The sequence below is a fragment of the Chlorocebus sabaeus genome, chromosome 22, assembly GCF_047675955.1.
Source record: "Chlorocebus sabaeus isolate Y175 chromosome 22, mChlSab1.0.hap1, whole genome shotgun sequence".
NCBI classification, from domain to species: Eukaryota; Metazoa; Chordata; class Mammalia; order Primates; family Cercopithecidae; genus Chlorocebus; species Chlorocebus sabaeus.
In genome coordinates this window covers 94,199,434-94,219,878 of record NC_132925.1, presented here as the reverse complement: position 1 = coordinate 94,219,878, position 20,445 = coordinate 94,199,434, and the positions used below count along the sequence as shown (strand labels likewise).

General features: G+C 50.9%; 1 protein-coding gene across 1 annotated transcript in view; it reads left to right on the top strand.

Moving 5' to 3' along the window:
- Positions 1 to 1,946: 1,946 nt before the first annotated feature.
- Positions 1,947 to 20,445, top strand: part of LIMD1 (LIM domain containing 1) — an 85,419-nt gene continuing 66,920 nt past the window's right edge. Inside the window, exon 1 of the mRNA XM_007983926.3 lies at positions 1,947 to 3,354. Coding sequence (XP_007982117.2) covers positions 1,947 to 3,354 — 1,408 coding nt within the window. The remainder of the gene's footprint in view (positions 3,355 to 20,445) is intronic.

Below are 20,445 nucleotides of genomic sequence, written 5' to 3'. Positions count from 1 at the left end.
CGCACGTTAACCAACAAATAAATAATTATAAATAGTTACCAGACTGAGCAGGAAGTAAAGAGGGTGCTGAAAAAAGAACAGGAATCACTCCGAGAAGGCCTCTAAGAGGAGGTGACTTCAGCAGGGATGGGAAAGATGAGCCACTCAGTTTAGGGGCAAGCTCTGGGCAGACACCAGGAAGCTCCTGCAGCTAGAGTGCAGGGAGGGAGGGAAGATCCCCAGATCAGGCCCAGAAGGCTGCGGCAAGGAGCCGATTTCAATTTAAGTCTGGGGTAAGCGCTGAGGATTTAGGCAGAGAAGTGTCTGGTCTAGTATTTGCCTTAGGATCACGATGGCTGTAGTGTGGGAAATGAAACCTCTCCAGGATCGCCTGGGAACTGGTATAGGGAGTCCCGGGCCATGCGGGGGCGCCAAGGAGTCAGGCCTGGTGTCCCTGGAGCCGCGCGGATCCACTTGCAGATGGGTCCCTCTATGAATAACGAGCCTACTAAGGCACGTACTTTTACTGCTGCACTGACGACGTGAAATGCGCGCGGGCACAACGAGACTTTCTTCTTTTCCGCTCTTTCAGAGGGCCCGGGCTCCCATCTACGCTTTGCTGGTTACGTTGACATCCCGGGCATTTCCCCCTCTCTGCCTCAGTCTCCCGATCTGTCAAAGAGGACGGTGGGCCAGCCACGGGTGACATGCCCGTGCGCCTCTCCAATAGTGCACCTCGGGCAAGCCGGGCGGCGGGCACAGCCTGGACAGTGGCGGCCTCGAGAGGCACACAGGGCTGGCTTTCCACCGGGGAAACTGAAGCAGTGGAGCGAGGAGTGGCATCCTCCAAACTCCTCGCAAACTCCCAGCGCCAGTGTTGGGCCCATGCAGGCTACCCAGGCCGCCCGTCTCCGAGCGGAGGACCCCGCCCAGCGCTGCCAGGGGCGGGGCCGGGCTGAGGACCCGAGACTGGAAGGGAGGTCGGAGCACTCAATTCGGTCCAGGACTCGCAGGGGGCGGCAGTGGTGGCGGCGAACTCCCGTGCAGTCCCAGTGCTAGAGCGTGGGACGGACGTGCGGGGCACCCCTCGGGGTTCTCCAGCCAGGACTGGGGGCGGGAGGCCCAGCCACGCTGCAGTGTGCAGGCCTGCCCCTGGGCGCCCGCCCGCGCGCCGTCCCCGCCCCTCGGCCGCCCCCTCCGCCCCCGCGCGGGCTCGGGACGTGCAGAGCCGGCGAGCGAGCAGCAGGGACTGCTCCTGGCGCACTCACTTCCGCGTCCCGCCGCCCTCCGGCCCGCGCGCGCCGATCCGCCGCCGCCATCGGACAATGGGCCGCCAGCCCCAGCTGCCGTGAACTTCCTGCCGCTGCTCGGCCGCCCGTGCGTCCCGGACGGCGCTCCCGCCAGGCGCCGGCCGGGATCGCAGCTCCGGGGAAGCAGCGGAGGACCCAGCGCCCGGGACGTACCTGCGCCTCAGCCTCCGCGCCTTTGCTCCGGCCCGACTCGCGGCCTCGGCGCCCTCCTGGCCGATTCAGCTTCACCCGGCCCAGTCGGCTGCTGCCTTGCTGTGGGTTTCCGCGTTTGGTTGCCTAAGGAGGATGTGATTTTACTTTTTTGCTGTTTTCTTTTTCCTTTTATAATTTGGAGAGGAGAAAAGAACTCCGCTGAGCAGGCCCGGGACAGCAAAGTGCCACCAGCTACCCCAACAAGGACGTCTCCAGGGGAAAGGGAGTTGGAAGCCAACTTGGTCCAGCTGGCGTTGAGGTCTCAACTTCGGCTGAACTCTTAAGTCCTGGGGTCATGCCCTTCATGCTAGGCAGGTGGAAGTCTTTACCTGTACTGGGTCGGACTTGAGCCCCGACCCTTCGCCAGCATCTCCCCGCCGCCCTCCACACACACACACACACACACACACACACACACACACACACACACGGCACCTGGGCTAGGCCGGGACACCTGTCTGCAGCATGGATAAGTATGACGACCTGGGCCTGGAGGCCAGTAAATTCATCGAGGACCTGAACATGTATGAGGCCTCCAAGGATGGGCTCTTCCGAGTGGACAAGGGTGCAGGCAACAATCCCGAGTTTGAGGAAACTCGCAGGGTGTTCGCCACCAAGATGGCCAAAATCCACCTCCAGCAGCAGCAGCAGCTCCTGCAGGAGGAGACCCTGCCCAGGGGAAGCAGAGGCCCTGTCAATGGAGGGGGCCGCCTGGGCCCACACACCCGTCGGGAAGTTGGTGTGGGCAGCAAGCTGACTGTGGATGGTGCTGCCAAGCCTCCTCTTGCTGCCTCGACAGGGGCGCCTGGGGCAGTCACCACCTTCGCTGCTGGGCAGCCCCCGTACCCACCGCAGGAGCAGAGATCCACGCCATACCTGCATGGCACAAGGCATGGCAGCCAGGACTGTGGTTCCAGGGAGAGCCGGGCGACTTCTGAGATGTCTGCTTTGCACCAGCCAGGCCCCTGTGAGGATCCTTCCTGCCTCACTCACGGAGACTATTACGACAACCTCTCCTTGGCAAGCCCAAAGTGGGGTGACAAACCAGGAGTGTCCCCCAGCATCGGCCTGAGTGTAGGGAGTGGGTGGCCTAGCTCCCTGGGGAGTGACCCACCACTGCCCAAACCCTGTGGGGACCATCCCCTAAACCAGCGACAGCTCTCCCTGAGCTCCAGCAAATCATCTGAGGGTAGCCTCGGTGGTCAGGATAGTGGCATTGGTGGCCGCAGCAGCGAGAAGCCAACAGGCCTTTGGTCCACTGCCTCCTCCCAGCGGGTGAGCTCTGGCCTGCCTTCCCCAAACTTGGAGAATGGAGCACCAGCTCTGGGGCCTGCTCAGCCCAGGACCCCTTCTGTGTCAGCACCCCTGGCCCTGAGCTGCCCCAGGCAAGGAGGTCTTCCAAGATCAAACTCGGGGCTGGGGGGTGAGGTTTCAGGTGTGATGTCCAAACCCAATGTGGCCCCCCAACCTTGGTTCCAGGATGGGCCCAAATCTTACCTTTCCAGTTCTGCCCCGTCATCCTCGCCAGCTGGCCTGGACAGTTCACAGCCAGGTGCGGTCCCTGGGCTGGGGCCGAAGCCTGGCTGCACAGACCTTGGCACTGGTCCCAAGCTCAGCCCCACCAGTCTTGTCCATCCAGTGATGTCCACCCTGCCTGAGTTATCTTGTAAAGAGGGTACCCTGGGCTGGTCTTCTGATGGTAGCCTGGGGCCTGTGCTCCTGGAGAGCCCAAGTTCCCCTAGGGTGAGGCTGCCCTGCCAGCCCCTGGTCCCAGGTCCTGAACTGAGACCTTCTGCTGCTGAGTTGAAATTAGAAGCCCTCACCCAGCGTCTGGAGCGAGAGATGGATGCTCACCCGAAGGCCGATTACTTTGGTGAGTGAGAGGCTGGTGGAGTTGCCTATGGTGGGGTGATAGGGTTCTTGAGGTTGGGGAACATGCTTCCTACAAGGGATGCTGTAGGCTGTAGCTACCTCTCCTTCAGTGGCCTGTTTTTTTATTTTTCTGTTTTTTGTTTTGGGCTTCCTCTTTCAGCTGCTTTTTCTGATTCAGAAACTTGAAAGCATGCTGGGGCAGAAAGCGGACCTTGCAGCTGGGGTTACCCATGTGTGAAGTGTGCAGCAGGGTGGGATCGCTCGTGACTGCTCTCAGAAAAGAGAAATGCTGCGACTTTGGATTTCAGGGGTTTTGGGTGTGACTTTAGAGCCTGTTGCAGTGACAGGCTCATGCAGGACTTGAATGAGACCAGCTTTCTCAGGGGGAAGGTACCCCTGGGCATTCAGTCTGTAGTTGGTTGGGCAGATCTGGTTGTTCTGGCTGTTTGAGGGACCAGTGATTTGAGGCAGGTGCTCTTGACTGCCGTGTGTGTGTGTCTGTGTGTAGGTGGGTACTTGTGTGCAGTTGAGGCAGGTCAAACACTACCATGAAAGACTTGTAGAGCAGTGGGTTTTTTTGGTTTTTTTTTTGAGATGGAGTCTCGTTCTGTAGCCCAGGCTAGAGTGCAGTGGTGCAATCTTGGCTCACTGCAATCTCCGCCTCCTGGGTTCAAGCAATTCTCCTGCCTCAGCCTCTTGAGTAGCTGGGACTGCAGGCACGTGTCACCATACCTGGCTAATTTTTTGTATTTATTTATTTATTTTAGTAGAGAACGGGTTTCACTGCGCTAGACAGGATGTTCTCAATCTCCTGACCTCGTGATCCGCCCGCCTCGGCCTCCCAAAGTCCTGGGATTACAGGCGTAAGCCACCGCCCCTGGCCAGAGCAGTGGTTAAGTGTAGTCCCTGGATCAGGAGCATCCCTTTGCCTGGAAACTGATTAGAAATGGAAATTCTTGGGCCCCACCCCAGACCTATTGAATCAGAAACTGTGGGATGGGACCCAGCAAGCTGTGACCCTGCTGTGTAGCGAGATTTGAGCCCTGCTGCACCATGAGCCTCCTAACCCAGCCCACCCCCAGGTAACAGCCAACAGCCAGGTAGCACCACAGCCATGGCTCAAACTAGGATGGAAAATGTGTCTTCTTGGTTTTACTCAAACTTGCAAGTTTTGTTTTATTCTCTGTTTTAAAACCACAAACTCTTGGAGACTGCTAGCTTCAACTTTTTTTCTTTGCACAGGGTTTAGTGGTAGCTGCATCTTTCTGTTGAGTAATGATTAGTTGTCTCATAGGAGAGCTAACTAGAAAGACAGCCTATTCGTGGAGAATCGGAGGGGTTTTTCATTTTTTAACTTTGGATAATTGAGCTCACGTGTTCCCCATAGCCTGCGTTCTGCTGGGGTAGCAGCTCTGCCGAATGGAGGGCAGGGACAGGGAAGGCTCTGGGAGAGGAAGACAGCTGGCTTACTGCTGTCAGCCTACCCTTGTTCTCCGTGAACGAACAAGTGTCCCAAGGTCCTTTGAGGGACCAGGGTCTGAGGCACTGGGCTGCTGGATGTGTGCAGCTTATGGTAGCATTGTGTTTTACTTCTCATGAGAACCTCGTGGGGAGCCAGTTCTCACCCCATACTCAGCAGGCTGAGGTCAGGGTAACTGTTTACGGCTTACTTTTTTTTTAACTTTATTTTTATTTATTTATTTATTTTGAGACAAGGTCTTGCCTTGTTGCCCAGGCTGGAGTGCAGTGCAGCCTAGACCTCCTGGACTCAAGGCATCTTCCTACCTCAGCCTCCTGAGTAGCTAGGACTACTTAGGAGGAAGCGGGGGACGAAGGGGGCATGGAGGTGGGGGCATCCTCTCTAGGTTGCCCAGGCTGTTCTCCTGGGCTCAAGTGATCCTCTTGCCTCAGCCTCCCAAAGTGCTGGGATTACAGGTGTGAGCCACTGTGCCCGGCCTACTGGTTTATTTTTTAAAGCACATGGCAGCATCTCACCGTGAACTCTTTTCTCCTCAGCACATTCCCACGTTTGGGAGTAATAGTTAGCTGGAAATACTGTGGGTCTTTTAATTTAAACTTTTGTTTAGTTGTACATTTCAAGCTCATTGGACAACACAAACAGCAGTTTTATTTATCTTGGGATGCAAGTTTATGTGGTGCATCAGAGCATCGGTATTAGCTAATGCTACTCATCCATTCAGCATATATTAAAATTTATTGAGCACCTATCTTGAGGCCATGCTCTGTTCCAGGTCTTGGGGATACATAGTGAACAGGACAGACAGGAACCTCTGCCTGCCTGGAGCAGACAATGTAGTAGAAGGAGGCAGGGAGTGAATGAAGTAAATAAGCAAGTACTAGGGAGAGAATCAAGGTAGAGAAAGGGAATGGAGCCCTGGGGCTGGGGGTGGCAGAGAGATTTCCAGTTTTAAATTGGGTGATCAGGGAATGTCCCACCAAGAAGATGCATTTGAGCAAAGGCAGGCAGGAGACTGGACTGTGTGTTTTCCCAGGGAAATGGTGTTCGTGGCAGGGCAGACAGCAAGCACAGAGGCCCTGCAGGCCTGGTCTGTGCTGGACACCGTACTGAACGCTTGGTGCTGACTATTGAATTGACTGGTCACAGCATCATCGGAAGCTGGTTTTGCCATTATGCCCATTTTACTGATGAGGAAATGGAAGCTCAGGGAGATTAAATTACCAGCGGTGTCACAGGTCATATTGGGTGCTGCTGGGGCTTGAGCTTGACAGTTTAGTTCAGCCTCAGGGCTCACGCATCTAACCAGCATTGCCAAACTGTCTCCCAAGCAGAGATTTGGAGGCCTATTTTATTTATTTATTTTATTTTTTATTTTTAATTGAGATGAAATTCACATAAGGTAAATTAACCATTTTGAAGTGAACAATTCAGTGTTGTTTAATATTAATACATTCACAGTGTTGTACAATGAACACCTCTGTCTAGTTCCAAAATGTTTTCATCAACCCAAAAGGAAACCCCATACCCCTAACCCAATTGCTCCCTGTTTCCCCCCATCTCCCCCAGCTCCTGGCAACAACCGATGTGCATTCTGTCTCTGTGGCATTACCTATTCTGAAATTTCATTTAAAAATGGAATCGTGTATTTTATTCATTTTTTGTATAAACTTTTTCCCAGCCTGTCTGGTCGAGTGTCCTGGGTGTAATGAGCATATGTGTTTCTGCCAGCCCCAGTGGTGGCATGCTGTTCCACTGCACAGCGTCTCCGCAGTGGCTCTACATCAGCATGTGTTGAGTTGGCTATACGTGGCTGCTGTGCGATGTGCCCAGGTCACCTAAGGTCACTTAAGCAGCCCTCACTGATGGGCCTTTGGAATGTACCCATCTACAAAGGACAGGCGTAGCTGCAAGATCAGCTCCCAGGAGTGGGACTGTGGGGCTGCGTGGTTTGTGTCCTTTAGGTGTGGCTTGGTTGCTCCCTGCAGCACTCATGCCAGGGCCGAGCTGCCAACTGTGTAGGAGAGGGTTTGCCCCATGCCTGCTTTGGTGGCAGAGCTTCTTTCTGCTCTTCATGACCTCCCTTGGGGCAGAGGAGGAAGTCTTTCGGTCTGAGCAATGGCAGTCTTTGAGCAAGTCCCCTGTGTGGGGACCTTGAACAGACCGCGTGCTCCTCCAGACTGCTCCTCCCTTGTCAGTAGCCTGAGGAGGCTGGACAACTGAGGGGCTCACCCCCACAGATACTTTTCCCTCCCCTACATCTGGTATTACTGGAAAGATTTTGTCTACCCAACATGCTACATTTGTTAAATAATGGTTAGATTCCACTTCCAAATAGAAGAATGATTAATGGTGCAGAGCGCTTGGCAGTGAGAGTCAGAGTGACAGAAGTCCCTGTGACAGGCGATGCCACTCAGGCCAAAAGCAAAGCAAAGTAGATGTTTGGGTTAGCCTGGTCCCTTCCTAGGTCAAAGGTGTCCCTTTGGGTATTTGACTTTGTGGAAAGAGTTTGTGAATCCCTCTTGCCACCTCTATAAGCCCTTAGAGTCTCAAGATGCCCAGTTTCCAGTTACTGATTAACGTGGCACGGAAACTCTCCTGGCACTTTCCATGGCTGGTCTTTGTGGGTTTAATAAAATAAGATCCTACAGAGGTGTGTCTCTTTCCCTGTTCTGCTGGGCCTACTTCCTCCTCCAGCCACGCCGCCGTGGCCTCTTTGTGTCTCTCTGTCCATGGCGTTGGGTTTTTGGTCTTCTAGGCGTTGCTCCTGGCCTATACCACCTAGTGCAGTGTGGCTTCTGTTTTAGTACCACTGCGGACACTGCAGAGGTGGGGTGCAGAGGGCACCATGCCTTTGTTAGTTGTGCCCCACCGTCTCCTCCATGTGATCCACCTATCTTCCTCACACTGGTCCTCTCCCTTTCTAAGGAAAAAGGACACAAGCTGGGTGTGGTGGCTCACACCTGTAATCCCAGCGACTCAAGAGACTGAGGCAGGAGAATTGTTTGAGCCCAGGAATTTAAGACCAGCTTGTGCAACATAGTGAGACCCCATCTCTACAAAAAACACAAAAATTAGCCAGGCATGGTGGTGCACACCTGTAGTCCCAGCTACTTGGGAGGTTGAGGTGGGAAGATTGCTTGAGCCCAGGAGGGTGAGGCTGCAGTGAGCCATGATCATGCCACTGCACTCCAGCCTGGGTGACAGAGCAAGACCCTGTCTCAAAACAAAAACAAAAACAAAAAAACCCACAAATAAACCACCTGTCATAGGCTGGGTTTCCTGGGAAGCTGACTGAGACAGAGTTTACCATACAAGGGCTTATTAAAAGGTGCTTTTGCGGTCCCCACCTGTGTAAAGTGGAGAAGGAATCAGGAATGGCTAGAAGAGAGCTGAGCTGCTGGGGCCTGACCCCACAGGGAGCCTGGGAGCTGGAAAAGTCCTTTAGGGTCATCCTAGTTGGCCTGACACGGCCCAGCCTTCACACTCCCTCGGGGATCAGCTGTTGGCTGTGGGCTGCCCAGGAAGATGGTAACTCTGGGCAAGGCAGCTCTGTGCAGCTGGGGCAGTCTCCCCAGGGGCTGACAGGAGGGCCACCTGCCTGCTGCACCCCAGAAGCTGTGCCCTCCCCTGTCCTCTCCATTGAAGGGCCTTTGCAGCATCACCACAGCCCCCTCTTCTCAGGGTAGGTAGGAGTGGGTGACTTGGGCATTATGGTTCTAATAATAGCTACCATGTGTCAAGTGCTGGTGGTGTGCCGGGCACTGGGGTTCAGTGCTTTGTGGACATTATTGGCATTTAACCTGCACACTTAGTTTTGATGTGGGCACCATTCTTTGTTTACAGTTGAGAAACTGAGACCAGAGAGGTTAAGTGACTTGCTGAAGACCACGTGGGTACCAGTAGTGGTGCTCCCACACCAGTTGGGATTTTCCTTCTGCCTGACCACTTGCATGGTGGGACCAGGTGGTCTTTCACGTGTGAGTGGATGCCTTCTATTGCCCCTCCAGATTCACTCTACACTCAAGTGCTGTAGGGAGCATTTGTGGGCTGCTTGCCTTTTCCATGCCTCCTTCCCCCACATTTCAGGCTGTGGACCCTTTTTTTTTTTTTTTTTTTTTTTTTTTTTTTTGAGACAGTCTTACTCTGTTGCCCAGGATGGAGTGCAGTGGCACGATCTTGGCTCACTGCAAGCTCTGCCTCCTGGGTTCACGCCATTCTCCTGCCTCAGCCTCCCAGGTAGCTGGGATTACAGATGCCCGCCACCACGCCTGGCTAATTTTTTATATATATGTTTTTAGTAGAGATGGGGTTTCACCGTGTTAGCCAGGATGGTCTCGATCTCCTGACCTCATGATCCACCCGCCTTGGCCTCCCAAAGTGCTGAGATTACAGGCGTGAACCACTGCACCCAGCCTGGACTGTGGACTTTTGTGTCCCCTGGACCTGAAGCCCCTGTGCTCACCCTCCCTGCTGTGGGTGGGCCTGGGTGATCCGTCACTGCTAAAGCTAACCAGGAGAGAGCCACATTCTCCTCACTTGGGGAGAAGGCTCTGACAGACTTCGTTACGACCAAAGGGGTGGGAAAGGCAAGAATAAGCAGGTTCCAGGGTCTCCTGTACCCAGGAAGTGAATGGACAGGCCTGCTCCTCACCAGCAGGGAGAGAGGAAAGGTTGGCATTGTGTTTAGTCTTTCTGTCCTTGGTGGATGTCCTTTCAGCAGTATCCTAACCCAGAAAACTGCAGTGGCAGACCCACCTTAGCCTGGGAGCCTGAAAACAGGTGTGACTCCTCCTGAGAATGGCCCTGCCCTGACCAGGGCCAGGGAGCCTGTCTCTCCTGATTTTACTTTCCTGGCAATGAACAGGGTTAAATGAGCAGTCCAAGCAAGGAACATGTGGATGTCCTATCTACATACCTACATGTCCTATTTGCATGACTACAGATGTCCTATCTGCATGTCTACGTGTCCTGTCTATATGACTACAGATGCCCTTCCATCTGACAGTCTCTTGCACACTGAGCTGCTCCTCATCTTCATGACCTTTTTTTTTTTTTTGAGATGGAGTCTCACTGTGTAGCCCAGGCTAGAGTGCAGTGGCGCAATCTCAGCTCACTACAAGCTCCGCCTCCTGGGTTTGCGCCATTCTTCTGCCTCAGCCTCCCAAGTAGCTGGGACTACAGGTACCTGCCACCACGCCTGGCTAATTTTTTGTATTTTTAATAGAGATGGGGTTTCACCGTGTTAGCAAGGATGGTCTTGATCTCCTGACCTCGTGATCCACCCACCTTGGCCTCCCAAAGTGCTGTGATTACAGGTGTGAGCCACCGTGCCCGGCCTTTTTTTTTTTTTTTCAATTGGGATGGAGTCTTGCTCTGTCACCCAGGCTGGAGTGCAGTGGTGCGATCTTGGCTTACCGCAGCCACCGCCGCCCCGGGTTCGTGCAATTCTCCCGCCTCAGCCTCCTGAATAGCTGGGATTACAGGCGCACACCACCATGCTTGGCTAATTTTTGTATTTGCAGTAGAGACGGGGTTTTGCCATGTTGGCCAGGCTGGTCTTGAGCTCTTGACCTCAGGTGATCCGCCTGCCTCTGCCTCCCAAAGTGCTGGGATTACAGGTGTGAGCCACCGCACCTGGCCCTTCATGACTTTTTAATTACTGTTTATCAGACTTTATTAGCAATAGATGCTTGAAATATGGTGCTTAATTCTAGCCTAGATTTAAAAATTGAGCATTTTTTACATAAAAGGAAACGACATGGGCTAGTCTTGTAATAAAGCAGCCCCTCCAGAATTCCAGGACAGAGGTCTGCCTGTGTTTCCCAGAGGCACTGGCTAACCAGCCTCCTCCCATATCAGGCATTTCATTAAACCCAAACCAAGTGCTGAAGGGGAAGAAAGTGACAGAAGGTCAATAGCCATGTGGTTGTGTCTGAGTGACTGGCATGACTAGATGTGATGACCTGGGGACTGCCACCAGAATGCCTTTTGGAGATGTGCCATAATTTGAACCAGCTGAATCCAGGTTTCCAGTGACATGGAAGTAAATTTCTGATTCTGCTGGTAACATTTCGCAGTGACATTGAAGACTCCAATCTGTCTGGCCCTGCAGATGCACACCCTGGGATATGGGGATGCCCAGTCCTTTAGACATTGGGCAGCCTGTGTGCATTCTTTTAAAAAACTGAGGCAGAGTCTCACCATGTTGCTTAGGCTGGTTTTGAACTCCCAGCCTCAAGTGATCTCCCACCTCAGCCTCCCAAAGTGCTGGGATTACAGGCATGAGCTCAGGGTGTGGTGTTGGGCAAGTCCCTCTAGCTCTGTTGAGCTAAGATGACCTCTCAGGGTCCTTCCCGGCCCAAAGTCCTGTGACAGTGGCATTGGGTATAATTAGATGCCTGGATTTCAGCTAACCAAGTAACAGGGACTGGGCAGCATTATTGTTGGCAGTGGCAGAGAGCCTGGAAAGGCAGAGGCCAAGCGGCCTGGCATCCCAGCCCCTTCCCAGACCTTCACAGAATTAAAAAACAATCTTTATTTTTAGTTATGGTTACATTTGCAATTGTAAGTGGTAATCATTTTTACCTTAGATATTCTGGAAAATACATACAATTAAAGAAGAAACATGAATCACTCATGTCCCTGCCATCCTTAGAATAATCAGCATTAAGATTGACTGCAGAAAGTATCCAGTACAAAGGTAGTGGCTGAGCCCGTTAGTGATACAGAATGTATCAGGCACTGTGATTCTTGGATCTCTGGCCAAATGTAGAATCATTTACTGAGCTAGAGGCCAATTTGCTTGGAAGAGTGCATCCGATTAAAGTGAGATTAGAAAGGACTAAAGGTGTCCTTTAGGAAACAACCACACGTGGCAAGCCACTGGTACGATGACGATCACCAACCCTGCAGGCCTTTTGAGGCGCTCATTCCAATTACTTGTCATCCTTAGGGCAGGGGGCAGCTGGGAGCTCTGGTCTGTGGCACTCACTGTCCTTGTTTGTGCTGGCATGACCCAGTCCTCTCCGTGGGATCCAGTGGCACCCTGGGCATTGCTGGATCATTTGTCATAGGTTAGTGGCCTCAGGCCCAGCAGTGTCTGGGCCAGTCTCCCTTCTTTGTCCCAGTGCTCCACGTGCTGTGGTCTATGTGGATGCCTGTTGAAGGAGTGGAGGGACTCCCATTAGGCTGTGAAGGTGGAATAAGGGATTTTTAGCTGGGGTTATGGCTCTGAGATAGTTTTACTAAAATTTGTCTAGCAGTTTCTCTCTGCCAGACACTTTTCTAAGCACTTCTTATGCTTTTCTCACCTGTATTAAGTTGTTCAATCCTCCCAACAACCCTACTTTATTATCCCCATTTCACAGACGGGGAAACTGAGCTACACAGAGGTTAAGTGGCCTGCCTAGTACTTTTATGAAGTAGCTTTGCTGAGTCTGGCTGCTGAGTTGGAGATTTTGACCACTGTGCTGTGCTGCCTGTTAGCTCTTATAAGTTTCTCCTTTCTAACAAAGAAGAAACTTCAGGGGCTGCTGTGGCTATGGGTAGTTCAAGGCTGAGGTCTTTTTGTACTCTGGTGGAGCCAGGGCCATTCCAGGAGCAACAAAGAAGGCAGAGTGTGGAGGCGTGCCTGCCGACTGGAGGAGGTGGGTGCCACTCTTGCGACGAGAGGCTGTCTCCAGCTTCCTCTTCTGGCTAGGAGCCTGTGCCTGCACAAGTGCCTCCCTGTAGGGCAGTGGACAGAGCCCCAGAGGCTCAGAGGCACAAGGGCTGCCTTTCGTTTCTCTGAAGGGGTGTGGGTTAGGGCAAGTGGACCATGCCCTCAGGGGTGCTTGTGTGACATCCCCAAGTGCTGCAGACATAGGTACGGGTGTGCCAACCCATACTTCCCTTGGGCGTGAGCAAGATGCCTTGTCTGGGGGTCAGGAGCAACCCCAGGCTGTGTGCAGAGGTGCTAGAACCAAATTTTGTTTTATTTTGTTTTGTTTTTGAGGCTGAGTCTCGCTCTGTTGCCCAGGCTGGAGTGCAGTGGCAATATCTCAGCTCGCTGCAACCTCTGCTTCCCAGGTTCAAGCAATTCTCATGCTTCAGCTTCCCAAGTACCTGGGATTACAGGCACACTCCACCTTGGCCAGCTAATTTCTGTATTTTTAGTGGAGATGGGGTTTTTCCATGTTGACCAGGCTGGTCTCGAACTCCTGACCTCAAGGGATCCATCCACCTCGGCCTCCCAAAGTGCTGGGATTACAGGTGTGAGCCACCATGCCTGGCCCATAACCAAATTTTGGTTGACACTGTCCTCAGAGTCCATCCGGCAATCTGGACAGAAACCTTGTCCTAAAATGAAACAGGTCACCAAAATTTCCAAGGCGTGGCAACAGCAGGGTAGCACTTGCCAGCGAATATTTATATCCACTCCAGTTTTTGTTTTCCACTTTTCCCCTTACAGGGAAACCAACTGGACACAAGGTCTCAGGGTCACACTGGAAGGCAGGAGACTTTCTGCTTGAATGTTTCAGAGGGAGTTCTTAGGATCCACAGCCAGGTTATTTTTAAGTTTTGAGAGCCATGAGTTTAAACTTGGCCAAGTTCCTTCCTCATCTTTCTTGTTGTGTGACTGTTGCTGTGTCCCTGGGGAGCGAGGATGGGTTACTCCCGGTTACTGAAAGCTGGTGGGGAGCATCTCAGGGGTCTTTACCTCCCTCCCCACAAACATGTTTTGTAGTATACAAAAAGTTCTGGAAGCCTGCCATGATGCTGTCTGTCATTCCAGGGAGGGAATTTGCATTTAGCATGAGTCCGCCCTGCAGCTAGTTCTGGAAGGATAGTGACCGAGGTACTTAGAGGACCCAGTGGAAAGGCACCCCTCTTAGCAGGCAGGCCCCAAGTCAGGGGGTGAGCACATATTCCAGCAGGCCCAGGCTGGCCAGTATGTGACGGTCATTTCAGGTGGTAAAGCAGGAGCAGATTTGCTTTTTGTTGCCTGAAACGCCTTCTGACAATAACAGCAGCTTCCCTGTTCTCCTGCATCTCCCTGTCAGCTGGGTTGGTGGATTTCCTTTCAGCAGAGTAGAACCAAGTTGTGGCTGCGTTTGCTCGCGTGATGGTCAGGGCTGGCCCTGAGGTTTTGCATCTGCCAAAATGTCGCCTGTTCCCTCCCATCCCCCTACCTCAGTTTGCATTCCTTCCTGATGATGCAGTGAGGTAGTAAATTTAGACAGAAATGGAATTGGGGGCAGCTCAGCTGCTGGCCATGGCGAGGTTCCAGGGCATTTGCTGACAGTTATCTTTACATTAAATGTGGGCAGCAAGGATTGCATTGCAGGCCTGATTGTGCGGCTTTCTGGCTGTAAGCTTGACTTTTCTGCTTCACTTTTCTGCGCTCAGTTTCTTCATCTTATGGAGACTGGAGGTCCTGTGCTGCTTATAATTCTGTTTCCTTTCCCTTGCATTGAGCCTCAGAGCCAGTTTAGATTCAGGCCTCTTGGTTGGGAGAAGACTCTTGGCTTTGCAGGTGATGGTGGTTTAGGGAGAACTTGCTTCGGACACCATGTGTGTATGGGCAGGGGCATCCCAGGCATGTACATTGGTTGAACTTGGAAGCTTTCCCTCATTTGCTTGCAGAGAAGCCCGTTGACAGAGTGGAGAGGGCTGAGATGGGGTGGGTGTGAAAAATGTGCACAATGACAGAGTTTGTTTAAAAGCAAGTGAGGCCCTGTCTCTAAGAAGTAAGCAGAATGAGGCTGGGCGCGTGGCTCACACCTGTAATCCCAACACTTTTGGAGGCTGAGGCGGGCGGATCACTTGAGGTCAAGAGTTTGAGACCAGCCTGGCCAACATGGTAAAACCCTGTACTAAAAATACAAAAATTAGCTGGGTGTGGTGGCACACCTATGGTCCCAGCTACTCGAGGGGCTGAGGCAGGAGAATCGCTTAAACCTGGGAGGTGGAGGTCGCAGTGAGCCAAAATCGTGTCATTGCACTCTAGCCTGGGCAACAGAGTGAGACTCGGTCTCAAAAAAAAAAAAAAAAAAAAGAAGTAAGGAGAATGAAGAAATAAAACCAAAACCAAACACTGAATTAGCGATAAGATTCAAAATAGAAAGCACAAGACCTGGTCTGTAGAAGTTTTGAGATATTTGCTGAATGAATGAATCGTGGTGTGTATTTATAATATTACCCAATCAGAATAAAAAAGGGAAATATTTTGGTGGCGGTGCTGCTGTTCGCTCGGCAGTAGTGGCTGAGAAACAGTGGACGCTACAGACGTATTTTCTCCATAACTTGTTCCTGGTGGTAGCTGTGCCAGTTTTCACCAGACCTTGATTACCTGTTAGAGTTTTGAAGGGAGATCTTGTCTGGTGAGGACTTGGGTGACAGGGCTTGTGGGAGGAGGGCCAAGCATGGAGTGGAAGTTGAATGTTAGAAGTGCCGGACCTCCAGTTTCAGTTAACTTGGAGAAGTCCTGTCTCTTGCAGTAAACTTGAGACTTGACTACATGTTGAGGTTAAGGGAATTTCAGTCGGTTAGCATATAACCTGGGGGAGCCTCTTGATGTTTTCTTCTCTTTTTTTTTTTTTTTAATTCATAGGTGTGATCGTAGTACACTACAGCCTCAAGCTCTTGGGCTCAAGCAGTCCTCTTGCCTCAGCCTCCCAGGTAGCTGGGGTACAGGCATGTGCCACTGTGCCTGGCTCTGAATGGTTCCTTGGTTTCCTTGGTGGGTGGAGCTCCAGTTCCTGAAGCTGGAGTTGTGGGCATGAACCCCAAGTGGGTCACTGGCTTTCCTGTGGGGTTCCACAGCCCTCACTTGCCCCTGCCCCAGAACTATCTTTGCATTACCACATCCAGAAAAAATAGTTCCAAGCCAGGATAACTCATTCATTCAACAGCTATTATTGAGTACCTACTATGTACAAGAGACTGAATTAGGACTAGTGGGGCTTCCTTTTGTCACGAACAGGTGTTGCTTAGTTCCTCCTGCTGTATCTGAGCTCCATGGGAGTGGGGTTTTTGTCTGTTTTGTTCACCGTTGTATCCCCAGGGCCCAAGGCAGTGCCTGGCACACAGCAGGTACCCAATGGAAACTTACTGAATGAGGCCGGGTGTGGTGGCTCATGCCTGTAATCCCAGCACTTTGGGAGGTCGAGGTGGGCGGATCACAAGGTCAGGAGATTGAGACCAACCTAACCAACATGGCGAAACCCCATCTCTACTAAAACTACAAAAATTAGCCAGGTGTGGTGGTGCATGCCTGTAATCCCAGCTACTCGGGAGGCTGAGGCAGGAGAATCACTTGAACCCGGGAGGCGGAGCTTGCAGTGAGCCAAGATTGTGCCACTGTACTCCAGCCTGGGCAACAGAGCAAGACTCTGTCTCAAGAAAGAAAGAAAGAAAAAGACTTCTTAATGAATATGTGAACACTCTGGCCAGATGTGGGGAGCAAATATTCCCTGACTTCCTCCTGAGTATCAGTGCCTTTAGCTGGGACACACAGCCTGGCATCATTCCATATCCTACACTGACGTGCTAGGGAGGCAGGGGCACTGGGCTGCTGTCCACATCCCTCACCCTGATCAGAGTTACTCAGATAAGCGCTCTCTCATGGGTCGGAGATGCCTTTGGTAGGTGGTGACTAGAGGGGCCAGAAAGGGTTGGGATACCATGGTTTATATGGGATACCATGGTCTATAAGTTTCTGGGTAGAAACTTATAGAGTTCCAGGGGCCAGCTCACCGAAGGCCTGTGCAGGTTTGCCAGGGAGCAGGGAGAGATGCTGGCAGGCATGCATGGTGCCTTTGATTTGAGGAGCTGTTGGTGGGAATGAAAAACCTCATAAGCACGTGGGCTTTGGATCTGCCACCCTCCAGCTCTGCCAACAGCTGTGAGACCTTGGGCAGGTTGTTCAACATCCCTGTGCCTCAGTTTCCCCATCAGTAAAATGTGCGTGTGGTTGTGAGGACTGAATTAGCTAGTGTCTGATCTAAGTTGTCCAGCACAGGAGACTGGCCATGTGCAGCTGCGAAGCACTTCAACAGGTGGCTTTTCTGAATTGAGATGCGCTTTTGAAGCGCATCTGGATTTTGAAGACTTGATATGGAAAAAAGAGTGGCTAATTAATATTTTTTATATTGATTCTATGTTGAAATGAGACTTATGCATATATTGACCTAAGTAAAACATTATTAAAATTAGTTTCACCTATTTTTACTTTCTAAATATGAGTACTTGAAAATGTAAAATCGCACGTGGCTTGCATATTTTTCTGCTGGGCAGGGCTGTGCCTTACAAAGCACTTAGAACGGGCTGTGACACATGGTGGTATGCTGTATACATTCTCTTGCTGTTGTCATTTTCTCGAAAGCACGGAAGCATCTTTACCTTGTCCCATCTGAAAGCCAAGCCCAATCAATTTGTTCAGAACCACAAATGCTTAAACAAAAAGATCATAATTTGTTCAAGGGGGCTGATTTCGTGATTGCCAGCCACCAGGTGAGCCCACTGTGGCCAAATGCCTGAGGCAAGGGATGGCAGGCTGCTCCCACGCAGCCTTAGAACTAGTCTACTCCCACAGAAGCATGGGGGCTCTGGGGTCCGAAGCTGCTCTGTGCACAGGGCTTGATGGAGCAGGTGGTCGTTGCAGCTGAGCCAATTTTCCAGCACCTTAAAAAATACACTCAGTTTAGCAGACACAGGCAGAAAGCCCAGAGAGATGGCCCATTCCCTTGAGGGAGGTAGAGAAGTGAACGATGGTGTTTCCTGTCCCGGGAGGTGGGAGGAAGGCTGTTTGGGATTTAGCTCATCAGGGGCCACAGGCTACTGGGATGCCTGTGTCCTGTCCCTCTGTCTAGGCTCTGGAGCCCTTTCCTGGGTATGGGCCTCCCAATAGGCCTGTGGCCAATGCAGGGGCAGGCTGGGAGGTGGCTTTCCAGGCAGCTTGCAAAGGCCTGTTTGTCTGAGGTTTGTCCTGACATCACTGAGGCTTTGCTTGCAGGTGGCAGGGGCTTACACAGAGGCCCTTTGTTGGCCGGCCGTAGAGGTCAGTTAGAAGCCATGAATGGACTGGAGCTGGCAGCCCCTCCTCTGCCCACAGCACACAGCTGCCACCTCTCTGGGTTGCCCATGCCTGATGGTGGGTGTGTGAGGTGTGGGGAGAAGCATCTCTGCCCAAATTTATAGCCAGAGAGCAGAGGAAGTGAAGTTGGTGGAGGGCAGTGCGGAGGGCAAGGAAGAAGAAAGGAGGTGGTGTTGAGGAAGCTAGCATGGCTTCCGCCCAGCTCTGTCATGGTTTGCAGGCTTGCGTTCGCTCGCTTGCTCTTTCTCTCTCTCTCTCTCTCTCTCGACAGATTCTCACTCTGTACCCAGGCTAGCTCACTGTAGCCTTGGCCTCCTGGGCTCTAGCAATCCTCCCACCCCAGCTCCCCAAATAACTGGGACCACAGGTGTACACCACCATGCCTGACTAATTTTTAAATTTTTATAGAGGCGGGGTCTCGCTGTGTTGCCAGGCTGGTCTTGAACTCCTGGGCTCAAGTGATCCTCCCACCTTGGCCTCCCAAAGTGCTGGGATAACAGGTGTGAGCCACTGTGCCAGGCCGTTTGCAGGCTATTTGATGTCTGCCTTGGATACTTGGGGTCAGGCTCAATGCCTGCCAGTGCCTACTTTTTTCTCACCCAGCCATGAAAGTCACTTAGTATCATTCTGCTGTGCTCTATTAAGCAGTCACAAGCCCTCCCACACTCTTACTTCTTGATAGAAGGAATGTCTAGGAATTGTTTTCAAAATGCTGTATTTGCATGCAGAGAAATGTATAGTTCGGTGAGTTTTGACAGATGCATGCACCTGTGTGACCCACATTCCTATCAAGATATAGAATAGTTCCATCCGCAGAAAGTTCCCTCATGCTTCTTTCCAGTTAGTGCTCAACTCCGGGCAACTACAATTCTGATTTTTTAAAATCATTTGTTAGTTTTGCCCATTCTAAGATGTAATATAAATGGATTCATATAGTATTTATATACAGTTGATCCTCATTATCCACAGATTCTGTATTTGTGAATCAGCTTATTTGCTAAAATTTATTTGTAACCCCAAAATTAATACTCACAGCTCTTTTGTGATCATTCACAAGTATAACAGAGTGCTGAAAAGTTTGAGTCCCCTGACACCTGTCTTCCCAGCGGAAGTCGAACAAGGCAACGCTCTGCCTTCTTGTTTCAGCTCATACGGTAAACAGGTGTCCTTTTCATGGTCTATTTAGTGCCATGGTTTTTGCATTTTTGTGGTTTTTGTTGATGATTTTGCTGTTTCAAATGACCCCCAGGCATAGTCCTGGAGTGCTTTCTAGTGTTCCTAAAAGCAAGAGGACTGTGATGTGCTTTACAACGAGAATATGTATTAGAGAAGCTTTGTTCAGGCATGAGCTACAGGGCTGTTGGCTGAGAATTCGATGTTAATGAATCAACAATATATACTAAGGAAGGTGTCTCTAAATAGAAACACACATAAAGAACAAGGTCATATATTAAACACACATAAAAAACAAGGTCATATATTAATCAGTTGATGAAAATGTTGTGGTCAGAAGTTTTCAGAAACCTAACCCTGTATTTCTGCCAGAAGCAGTAGTTCAGTATTGACTGATTCAGTATTCTTGCCAATTTTATATAACATAACTATTGCAAATAATGAGACTCAACTATAATACTCCTTTGTCTAGCTTATTTCACTCAGATAATATCTGTGAAATTCAGCTGTGCTGTTTTGCATTATCAGTTGGGCTTTTTGCATTATCAGTTGTGCTTTTGTTTTACTGCTGAGTAATATTACATTGTATGGATACACCACTAGTTTTGTTTTTCCATTTCCATATTGAGGTTCAGCTATTATGAATAAGTCTCTTAGGATTGTTGGTGTGTAAGTCTTTGGGTTTTTTTGTTGTTTGTTTTTTTCTTTTGTAAATATGGGATCTCACTATGTTGTCCAGGCTGGTTTTGAACTCCTGGCTTCAAGTGATTCTCCTGCCTTGGCCTCCTAAAGTGTTGGAATTATAGGCGTGAGCCACTGTACCTTGTATGTATGAGTGTTTGTAATAGACACAGGCTTTCATTTCTCTTGGATAAATTCTACCTAGGAGTAGAATTGCTGGATCATGTAGTAGAGGTATGTATAACTTTTTTAGCAACTGTCAAAAACTTTTCCAAAGTGGCCGTGCCGCTTAGCATTCCCACAGCAGTATGAAAGTTCCTCTGATTCTCGAGCTGTTTTTAGAATTTCTTGGGGGCTCTGTTTTACTTGTTGCTTTCTAAGCCACCTGTTCTCTGAGCTGGCAATGCTTGGCTGATACCCTCCCAGTTTCCTCTGTTAAAATATTATCTTCACAAGATATTTTATTCCTTTCTTGATAGTGATGGGCTATGAGCCCATCACTATTTTACTTTGCTTCTTTGCTCTCTTAAGAGTTTGATTTTAAAAACATTTTTTTGGTTTTGTTTTTACCGGTTTTGTCTAGTACAGAAATCCTCTTAGGCCCGGCGAGGTGGCTCACGCCTGTAATCTCAGCACTTTGGGAGGTTGTGGCGGGTGGATCACGAGGTCAGGAGATCAAGACC